Source organism: Mercenaria mercenaria, unplaced genomic scaffold (genome assembly GCF_021730395.1).
Source record: "Mercenaria mercenaria strain notata unplaced genomic scaffold, MADL_Memer_1 contig_2798, whole genome shotgun sequence".
Taxonomy (NCBI): domain Eukaryota; kingdom Metazoa; phylum Mollusca; class Bivalvia; order Venerida; family Veneridae; genus Mercenaria; species Mercenaria mercenaria.
In genome coordinates this window covers 1-11,815 of record NW_026460877.1, presented here as the reverse complement: position 1 = coordinate 11,815, position 11,815 = coordinate 1, and the positions used below count along the sequence as shown (strand labels likewise).

The following is an 11,815-nucleotide window of genomic DNA, read 5'->3' as shown; positions in this document are numbered from 1 at the left end:
GCAAAAGTTAGAAAGATAAAGTTACTATGCTAGTTTTTAGAAATAGCTAAAGTTAGAAAGATACAGTTACTAGATTAGTTTTAATTAGATACAGCAAAAGTTAGAAAGATAAAGTTACTATGTTAGTTTTTAGATACAGCAAAAGTAAGAAAGAAGTGTCACGGTACGGACTTGGTCACATAAGGGGAGAATATGTGCCAGGCAGCCGGTTAGCTCAGTTGGTAGAGCACTCGCCCTGTAAGCGAGAGGTCCCGGGTTCAAGCCCTGGACTGACTGCACATTTTTCTCACCCTGTGACAAAATGTAAACAGGTTAGTTTTTAGATACAGCAAAAGTTAGAAAGATAAAGTAATAATGTTAGTTTATAGATACAGCAAGTTAGAAAAATAACATAAATATGTTGGTTTTTAGATACAACAGAAGTTAAAAAAGATAAGGTAAATATGTTAGTTCTTAGATACAGCAAAAGTTAGAAAAATAAAGTAACACTGTTAGTTTTTAGATAAAGCAACAGTTAAAGATTATGTTGAAACAGTAATATATGAAAGACTCTGAATATCATCAATGTCTAACACTTATCTTAACATGATATACATGACTAAGTGAAGGATGTATTGACTGGCAATACCAAGACCCCTACTGGTTATAGGGCCAAGTAAATGAAATGGAAAATTTCCATCCTTTAACAAACGTATCTAAGAAGTCTGCTATTAAAAACAAATGTTTAATTGTTTTGTTACAGTGAATTGTTCTCTTTATGTGACCTTGATCTTTGAGCTATGGATTTGTGTCTTGCATATGACATATTGTTATCATGAATGATTGTGGCTCGTTAATTTGAATATATATCAATGCATAAAAATGTTACAGACCAGACAAGAAAAAAAAACTTAAATATTTGTCCATTAAGAATGACCTTCACCTTTGAACTAGGGATCTGAGTCTTGTGGCAAGATATTGTTTTGTTATGGTTGTTAATCATGCAAAGCTATTCTATTTGAACTGTAGACACTGGTACCCACCACTCCTATCACTGTATGCATTATTTTACAAAGTCAAGGGCCATATCTCTGGTCTGGCTGTGTGAAATCCCAATTAAAAGACCTGGTGCACAATTTCACATATTGAATAACAATCTTGTGCAGCTTGATGACTCCAGGTCAAATACATTTTGATAGATGTACAACACAATTCGGATAGATGGTAGGACAGACACACATATGGACAAGGGCAAAACTATGTATCCCCACCCCAAAATTTTTGGAGGGCATAAAAATCCATTCATGAATGTCAAAATCATTAACCAGACAAAAATGGGATGGACAGAATGGCAGACAAGACATAAAAAATCAGCCCCCCAAAAGGGTTTTCATCCATTATTTACTAACAAACAAAGGAACATAGAAGAAAAATTTTAAGGCTTTTAATATTGTAACTTCGTATATTGCACTAGTGATTTGATAGCACTGAACAAATAATATTGTATTGCAAAATAAAAATAATCTGAAAGGAAATAAAAAAATAATATCTTGAGAAGCACTTTCAAAATTTGATTGAAATATGACTATAAGCAATAAACTGAAAATAATGCTGCACATAATAAATGAATAGTAAACATAGCAAAACAGTAACACATAAAATACCCTCATTACTTAACTACAAGACAGATGTAAAACTGTATGATTAATATTTCTGCCCCTTATATCCACAAAACAGAACTGGCAATATATGGCTCTGGAAGACAACAATTTTTGCACAGTTTAAACTATGACAGCACTCTTCTACAAATAATAGGCCAAGATACCAATATGCAGAGCAGACAATGATATAAATCACAAATATTTACACTTAACACATATTCTAATGCAACACTTGATAAATTGCAAATTTCTTAACCTTTAGCCTGCTGGCGGCAAGTGATTTTGCCTTTGCGACCAGTGCAGACCAAGATCAGCCTGCACATCCATGCAGGCTGATCATGGTCTGCACTGTTCACTATTCAGTCAGTAAATTTTCAGTGAACACCCCTTCGAATAATAAATGGTATTGCCAAATTGAATGATGGACCAGTCCATTTTAGAAATTAAGCAAGCTAATGGTTGAAATCTGACTTGTCCAAAGCTTAACATGAATATCTTATTCAAAAAAAAATTGAAAGTGTTGCATTTGAAACATTTTTAAGTGTAACAGAGTTTACATCATTTAGATTGTCATGGAAACAACCTGTTTAGTTCTTTAACAAGAGCAGTTAGCGGAGACAGCATCGCTAGACTATTTCCATGCTTGAAGGCATAGCTGCAGCAACTAGAGCTATCACCAGTGTAAATAGTACCCCTAATGCAGATGACGAAGCAAGTCAACATTTTGTTTCAAATCCATTTATTAACAGTAGAATAAAAGTGCACAGAAACTCTAACCTGATATCAAATGTTAAAACAGAATCTTAATTAAATCCATTTGGTAGACAGAGATAAAGTATATCAAAACTTGAAACTGAAGTTCTGAGGATATTTCTTGCAATATTGGTGTTAAGAGTTATGGCCCTTGTGTCATATGATGTGGGTGATGATGACGAACAACTATTCTAAGCCTGAAGCATACATTAACCATGCGGATGCCAGCACAGAAGTGAGTAGGACAGCTCTTCATAAACACAGATTCACTTAATTCTGCATCAGATAACTGGACCAGTCCTAACAATGATCTGTCTCGTAGTGAAGTAAATGGTAGTACATATCATAACAAAAAAAACATAAAAAATATAATCTACAAGTGAAATGTTGATGAAAACCTATTTATCAAAATAGTATCATTTACAAAAATATCAGTTCACTCAGTATTTCAATGTGTTACCATGTACTGAGTGATATACCAGTACCCAAACACTTAATGCTGGGAAAATACAACAGCTGCAATTGATTCAATGTGAATAGAGGTCCTGTGTTTACAGAATTCAATGTAAAATGAGGTCCTGTGTTTAAAGAATTCAATGTGAAATGAGATCCTGTGTTTACAGAATTCAGTGAGCAATGAGGTTTTCTGTGTTTACATGATTCAATGTGAAATGGGGTCATGTGTTCGCAAGATTATTTTGGAAATGAGGTATTATATTTACAGGATTCAATGTAAAATATGATCATGTTTATAGGATTCAATGTGAAATGGTGTTATGTGTTTAAGGATTAAATGTGAAATATGGTCACATGTTTACAGGATTCAATGTGAAATGGGGTCATGTGTTTATGGGATTCAATGTGAATGATGTTCTGTGTTTACAGGAATTATTGTGAAATCATGTAACATGCTTACAGGATGCCATGTGAAATAGGTTCACATGTTTATGGGATTCAATGTGACATGAGGTCATGTATTTATAGAAAACAGCAGGGCCATGTGTCTAAAAGACTGCACATGAAATATGGTCAAAAGTTTACATTATTCAATCTGAAATAAGGTCCTGTGTTTCATGATTCAATGTGGGTTTTTGTCATGCAGACATCCCAACTCTCCCGATCCGATCGGGATTCTCCCGATTCTGGTTGTAAAACCCAATCACCCCGATCAGAAGTCTCAATCTCCCGATTAAAAAACAACAACAAAACAAAAAAAATAATGAAATAATCCACTTCTTAGCACCTATCTGATACTGTATCACTACTGACGAGTCTATAAACAACAGCTTTCGGATATTTTCGCACCTTATTCTACCCTTGCTGATTATTGTTTATTTCACAATTTAACAAAGCCAGGTGTTGATTAATGTGTCACAATTGTAATTAAAATCCAGACATTAGATATCTAATTAAATTCAATCAAATTTAAATTAGAAATTATACCGGCTTTACCTTTTTCTGTAAGTTTTTGAAATCGAAAGTAGATGGTCGCCGAGTCAACCTGCTGGGTTTTAAAAAACATTTCTCTTAAAATCATTTTGATAAGAGGAAATGTCATGGTAAATTTTGATATCACTTACTATCAAATGCTGTTAAACTGTCTTTGCATCATGACAATTTGTCAAACACATCCTTTTAACTGGAGATTTAGGCAAATGTCTATGAAAGTGTAACAATACCCGGACATTCAATTTTGGATAACAGGATTTTGATCAATAAAAGTATTTGAGCGAGGGGTTTTAAATACTGGTACACAGGGATGAGAATCAAACAGTAAATTTTCTGTTGCTTGAACTTTTATTCTTTTGGCTATATACATTTTGTTTTTACAGTTCTAACAGCTGCACTGTTTGTCATGTAAAATTCACCTGGGGAGTCTTCTTTCCAACAAAAGAAATTAAAGTGCAGGTTTAATTCTCAGTGGAGTTTTGAATTTAGACATAGTGCTTAAAGTGCCATAACTATTTAATTTTGCAAAGAAGGCTTCATGTATTATTGTTCCAAAACATTAAAAATGCATGAATAATAAGATATAGAAAAGTGAATTTTTTTTAAGACTAGCGATTTTATAACGGCAAATAAGTTTATATTATCATTAGATTTGTTAAAAGCTTCGTTATCATTAACATAATTACCGCGGTATAAAATCTCCCACTTGAACACCTCAATCTCCCACTTTGGAAAGCAAAAACTCCCACTTGGCATTCAGAAAAAGTTGGGATGTCTGGTCATGTGTTTACAGGAATCTATGTGAAATGGGGTCAAGTGTTAATAAAACTCAATGTGAAATGTCTGTAACAGATCATAATCAGTAGCGTTTTGTTCTGTTTAGTTCTATGCATACTTTTGGTAGTCTATTCTGTAATTTGACCAAGACCTAGGGCTCCACTGCTAAGATCTAGCACAGTATGCCATAAAACATTTGGCTAGGAAAATATGTTAACAAAAATGTTTAGCAAGTTTGTTCAGAAAATAAATTTTCTTCTGTACACATCATGGTGAAACTATAGTCAGGTAGCAATCACAAGAGCTTACTTAGATTCTGAGTTAACTAGACTCAAACACGGAATCATTTCTTTAAATTAATTCTGAGTTAACTAGATTCAAACACGGAATCATTTCTTTAAATAGATTCTGAGTTAATTAGATTCAAACACGGAATTATTTCTTTAAATAGATTCTGAGTTAACTAGATTCAAACACGGAATCATTTCTGAGTTAACTAGATTCAAACACGGAATCATTTCTTTAAATAGATTCTGAGTTAACTAGATTCAAACACGGAATCATTTCTGAGTTAACTAGATTCAAACACGGAATCATTTCTTTAAATAGATTCTGAGTTAACTAGATTCAAACACGGAATCATTTCTTTAACAGATTCTGAGTTAATTAGATTCAAACACGGAATCATTTCTTTAAACAGATTCTGAGTTAACTAGATTCAAACACGGAATCATTTCTTTAAACAGATTCTGAGTTAACTAGATTCAAACATGGAATCATTTCTTTAAATAGATTCTGAGTTAACTAGATTCAAACACGGAATCATTTCTTTAAATAGATTCTGAGTTAACTAGATTCAAACACGGAATCATTTCTTTAAATAAATTGCACATATATAAGCATGAGCAAATGTACAAATGACTTCAATAAAAACTTACAATAACAATTAAATACAATAATCCTTAAAGAAAAATAACTTAATACAACATTTCTAATGAAATCCAGTTTACACTTTGGTACATTAAAATAATGTAACAAACGAAACTTTAAACCCAACATGTACATAAAATCATTGACTGTTTGTTGTAATCATATATAGCATGTAGACAATAAATTATCAAAACAAATGTTCCCAACCAAATTAGGACTAAATCATAGTCAGGTCAAATGACCTGGTGTACTGAAATTTAAAATGCAAATTATGTAAACCTTTAACAAGGTAAATGAACAATGCACTCTGCTAGTTTTCCAAGGAAAATAAATGTCTAACCATTACCCTGTTTACATTGAAACTAATCTATTCCCTATATCCCACTATCTACCTACCTGTAATAATTCTGCCCACAAAAATAAATATTTCTCTGTTGTGCTGTCTACATGAATATATACAAGATTTCTAACAAGTATATGTGTTTGTTTCCAATGATTTTAAGTCTAAATCTCTTTAAAGTTTTGTTTACACACACTAAAATTTGACTTGCTCCCTGCATGCTGTAAAATCAAATATTCATAAACTGAATCTTGACATACTTGATGATTAAAGACTACTGAAACTACTTGGTTCCCCACATAAAATCATAAGAATCTTCAAAAACAATTTAACCTAGCATGCTCTTCAACAGCCTGGTTCCTTGTCTTGTCCTATGAATTGTATCCCAGCATCCTCTGTGACTGCCTGGTTCCCCACATAAAATTATAAGAATCTTTAACAAAAATTTATCCTAGCATGCTCTTCAACAGCCTGGTTCCTTGTCTTGTCCTATGAATTGTATCCCAGCATCCTCTGTGACTGCCTGGTTCCCCACATAAAATTATAAGAATCTTTAACAAAAATTTATCCTAGCATGCTCTTCAACAGCCTGGTTCCTTGTCTTGTTCTATGAATTGTATCCCAGCAGCCTCTGTGACTGCCTGGTTCTATGAATCTGTGACCACAAACTGTATCCCAGAATCCTCTGTGACTACATCATCATCATCATCATTGGTTGGTTCCATGTTTAACAACCTCTTGTGCGCTTCCTCTTGATCTATAGAACAGAAACAATTAAAACAATTAAAAGTTAAAAACAAGAGGACTATCATGGCTCTAGATTGCTTACTTGAATTTGTCATCTTAAACAGGTAGAGAGTCATCAAAAAAACATATCTGCCAAATTACTTAAAAACCTGGCCTGCAGACTCAGAAGACAATTTTCAAAGCTTTCAATGTAGATTTCCATCTAAGGTAAAATAACCACAAACACCTGGTCTACCACTTTTTGTGACAAATCATAATAATTAACCTATCTGTTGCAGAATTTGAAAGATTTTCTAAGAATGAAGCCGTTTTGTTTAGTTTTTCTATGAATGATGTCAGATCACACTTGCAACCTCAGAAAAAGGGTCACCATTGATTAGGGTCACCATTGATTAGGGTCACCATTGATTACACAATAATAAACATTTTTTTCTATGTAGAATACACAGTGAAATTATCAACGTAAATATCAAACAAAAAAACACTTTAAGTGACCAAACTCCAACAAAAGTGATTCCATAAGAAAATGAAGTAAAATGTGATAATCTGAATGTTTCTACAAATGTTTACCTAAGCAATGTTGTAATCCAGCACAGTAATGTACCATCATCATCATCAATGCCTCTATTTTCTCATCACATTTCTCCAGTTGCTGTGACACTAGTCGTCTCTGGTCAATGTCTGTTATCTCCTGGTAATTCTTCATCAACTCAGATTTATACTCTGATTCCTTATCTATAGTGTCCTGGAGCTTTGTAACCTGGAGTAAAAAGTTTAGCTGGATTGGATTACACTGTATGACACACGGTGACAGAATAAACAAGAGCTATCATAGGAGACAGTGCGCTCGACTATTTCAATGGTAGACAGTGAAACTGGGCACCTCTGAGGAAGCTGGAGCTGTCACTAGAATGTTTTATGATTACAATGTGGATGAAGATATTGGACAATAGCTCAAGTCTGTGTCAAATGTATTTAGTATTCTAACACGACCAGCGAATAACCTACATACATGTAAAACAAAATCTATCTCGGGTTATTCTGCAATAAACCACTCGTGTGCAATGACGTCATCCAATCCAGGTGCATAAAATGGTCGTAAAAAGTAGTTACCATTTTTTCTAACACTGCTGATACTAGTATGTCGTGTTAGAATCGAAATAATTTCCCAAGTGTGATTTGTCATAGAAAAACCCTAGTTTTTCATTCTTATGTGAAACAATATATCATGAAAGCCTACGGCCTTCGTGATATATTCTTACGCATAAGAACTCGAATTACGGGTTATTCTACGATAGACCACACTTGGGAACTTATTATTTCTTAAATAACAGAGACTAAGTGTATCAAAACATCAAATAGTATAAAAGGGACATAATTCATGCAAACTTTCTGCAAAAGTAATGCACCATGTGTCATATCATGTGGCTAATAATGTGGAACAACTACTTGAAGCTTTAATCAAATAAATGAGATAGAGCAGAAGAGCATCACAACTTGAACCTGAAATTCCAGTAAGAAGGTGGCATATCTCATAGCATCATGAACACTGTGTCATATGATGTGGGTGACCATGTATAACAACCATTTTAAGTTTGAATAAAATCCATTTAGTAACAACAGAGATATATTGAAAAAGCATAAAAATCAAACTGTAAAATGCGGACATAAGTCACTAAATATTTGTGCCGAAGTTATGGATCTTGTGTCATATGATGAGGACAACAATGTTTGAAAAATTTGTTAAGTAATAACAAAGATAAAGTGGAAGTGCAACAACATAAACCTAAAATCGTAAGTAAAAAGGGGACATAATTCATGAAATATTGGTCAGAGTTATGGCCCTTGTGTCATATGATGTGGGTGATGATATGGTAAAACTGTTTTAAGTTCGAATCAAATCTGTTATGTAATAACAGATATAGAGTGAAAGTGCATCAAACCTTTAACCTGAAATTTTATGTAAACAAGAGGGCCATAATGGCCCTATATTGCTCACCTGAGTACCATTGCTCTTAATGATAAGATCAAGTTTTGACAAAGATCACATAGGCATACACATTAAATATCATCAGGAAAAATATTTTCTTGTAACAGTCCCTTTTGACCTATGGGTCACATAATAGTCAGGGCCAATCTCCATACCAAGTTTGAGGGTCCCTGGCTCAAATGCTGCATTTTTGTACTAGCATGACTATTCCTTACCCTGGAAGACTTAAATAACATTTAAAACCAATCTCATCAGATGCTGCTAAGGTATATTCATTTACACAAGAGCTCGTCGAACACGAAATGCCCCCCTTGATGCATTCAGTAATTGCACAAGTAACAGAAATTATATGCTCACTGTAAACAAAACTTCTACCATTCTGGTTTAATCTGACCTTGACTTAACCTATTAACCTAACAAGAGATTACAGAGTGATCTTGGCGCCATCCACTGAGCCATTTTTTAATGTTCCAAATTTCAAGACTAACTAAAGGTCAAAATCAAGGTCAAATTTCATTTTGGTACAAAACAATGTGTATGTGGTCCAAATTTGAAAGCTGTGGCTTGAGAAATGTGAAAGTAGGTCACTAGATCAATTTCAAGGTCAAAGTTCATTTCGGTAGACAGAATTATGCATGTGCTTCAAATTTGGAGGCTGTAGCTTGAGAAATGTGAAAGTAGGTAATAGGTAAAAATCAATGTCAAATTTCATTTCAGAACACAAAAATATGCAAGCGGTCCAAATTTGAAGCCTATAGCTTCAGAAATGTGAAAGTAGGTCACTAGGTCAATCTCAAATCAAAGTTCATTTCAGTACACAAAACTATGCATGTGGTTCAAATTTGAAGACTGAAGCTTGAGAAATGTGAAAGTAGGTCACTAGGTCAAAATTTATTTCGGAACACAAAACTATGCAAGTGGTCCAAATTTGAAGCCTGTACCTTCAGAAATGTGAAAGTAGGTCACTAGGTCAATCTCAAGATCAAAGTTCATTTCAGTACACAAAACTATGCTTGTGGTTCAAATTTGAAGGCTGTAGCCTGAGAAATGTGGAAGTAGGTCACTAGGTCAAAATCAAGGTCAAATTTTATTTTTGAACAAAAAACTATGCATGTGGTCCAAATTTGAAGCCTGTACCTTCAAAAATGTGAAAGTAGGTCACTAGGTCAATAACAAGGTCAAAGTTTTTTTCGGTACACAAACCTATGCATGTGGTCCAAATTTGAAGGCTGTAGCTACAGATATGTGAAAGTAGGTCACTAGGTCAAGATCAAGGTCCACTCATGTCAAGCTTCATCTTGCCATTCAAAACTATACATGTGGTCTAAATTTGAATGATGTAAGTTATGGACATGAAGATTCTAAGTTTTCCCTATATAAGTCTATATGAACCATATGACCCCTGGGACGGGGCCATATTTGACCCTAGAGGGATAATTTGAACAAACTTGGTAGAGAACCACTAAATGATGCTACATTACAAAATATCAAAGCCATAGTCTTTGTGGTTTGGACAAGAAGATTTTCAAAGTTTTTCCCTATATAAGTCTATGTAAACCATGTGACCCCCCAGGGCGGAGTCATATTTGACCCTTGGGGAATAATTTGAACAATCTTAGTAGAGGACCACTAGATGATGTCATATACAAAATATCAAAGCCCTAGGCCCTGTGGTTTTGGACGAGAGGTTTTTCAAAGTTTTTCCTATATAAGTCTATATAAACCATGTGACCCCCGGGGTGGGGCCGTATTTGACCCCAGGAAAATAATTTGAACAATCTTAGTAGAGGTCCACTAGATTTTGCTACATACCAAATATCAAAGCCCTAGGCCCTATGGTTTTGGACAAGAAGATCAGAAACCGTTTAACTGTTCCTGGCCAATGTGACCTTGACCTTTGACCTAATGACCTCAAAATCAACAGGGGTCATCTGCTGGTAATGGCCAACCTAACTATCAATTTTCCTGACACTAGACCCAAGCGTTCTTCAGTTATTGCCCCGAAACCATTTTAATGTTCCTGGTCACTGTGACCTTGACCTTTGACATACTGACCTCAAAATCAATAGGGGTCATCTGCTGGTCATGACCAACCTCCCTATCAACTTTCGTGACCCTAGGCCTAAGCGTTCTTGAATTATCATCCGGAAACCGTTTTACTGTTTAGGGTCACTGTGACCTTGACCTTTAACATACTGACCTCAAAATCAATAGGGGTCATCTGCTGGTCATTATCAACCTCCCTATCAACTTTAATGATCCTAGGCCCAAGTGTTCTTGAGTTATCATCCGGAAACCGTTTTACTATTCAGGGTCACTGTGACCTTGACCTTTGACATACAGACCTCAAAATCAATAGGGGTCATCTGCTGGTGATGACCAACCTCCCTATCAACTTTCATGATCCTAGGCCCAAGCGTTCTTGAGTTATCATCCGGAAACGGATTGGTCTACATTCCGACCGACCGACCTACCAACCGACCGACAGACCGACCGACCGACATCTGCAAAACAATATACCCCTCCTTCTTCGAAGGGGGGCATAATAAAATAATGGGAGGTAATTTGTCATAAATTCTGTCAAAAGTTATCTATCCTGATTGTCTGAGTCCATCTGATGGCATAAATGACATTTCATATCAGTATCTTCATTAGTTACGGAGATATACCCATTTTAACTTGAAATAAAGGGAGGTAATTTGACATAATTTCAGTCCATAGTTATCTACCCTGATTGTCTCAGTCCAACTAATGACAATAATGAAATTTCAAATGCGTCCTATAAGTACTTACTGATATAAATCCATTTTGATTAAAATCAGGGGAGGTAATCAGATATAAAATAACTCCGGAACCTACGATTGGTTCTGAAAGATTCATCAAGGAATCCAAGATTTATTGTTGTTGAAGATATTTTGCAAGTTTGTATCAAATCAAACCATAAATGAAGTCTCAATATGGTTGCAAAAGCCAAAAAAGCAAATTTTGGACCTTTAAGGGGCCATAACTCTGGAACCCATGAAGGGATCTGGCCATTTTCAAAAGGAACCGAGATATTATGCCAATACAGGTTGTGTGCAAGTTTGATTAAAGCTGATTGCAAAATGTTGTATCTATCATGTTCACAAGCCAAAAATGGCAAATTTTGGCCCTTTAAGGGGCCATAACTCTGGAACCCATGATGGGATC

General features: G+C 34.8%; 1 protein-coding gene and 1 non-coding gene across 2 annotated transcripts; one reads left to right on the top strand and one right to left on the bottom strand.

The window, feature by feature from the left end:
* Positions 1-203: 203 nt before the first annotated feature.
* Positions 204-276, top strand: Trnat-ugu (transfer RNA threonine (anticodon UGU)). The gene has a single exon. It is a non-coding gene; the product is annotated as a tRNA-Thr (tRNA).
* Positions 277-4,620: 4,344 nt separating this feature from the next.
* LOC128552429 (PDZ domain-containing protein 8-like) lies at positions 4,621-7,396 on the bottom strand (the record flags this gene model as incomplete). The annotated part of the gene is made up of 2 exons (XM_053533466.1): positions 4,621-6,646; positions 7,207-7,396. Coding segments are annotated over 2 exons (300 nt in total), but the record flags the coding sequence as incomplete, so codon positions are not given.
* Between the last annotated feature and the right edge of the window lie 4,419 nt (positions 7,397-11,815).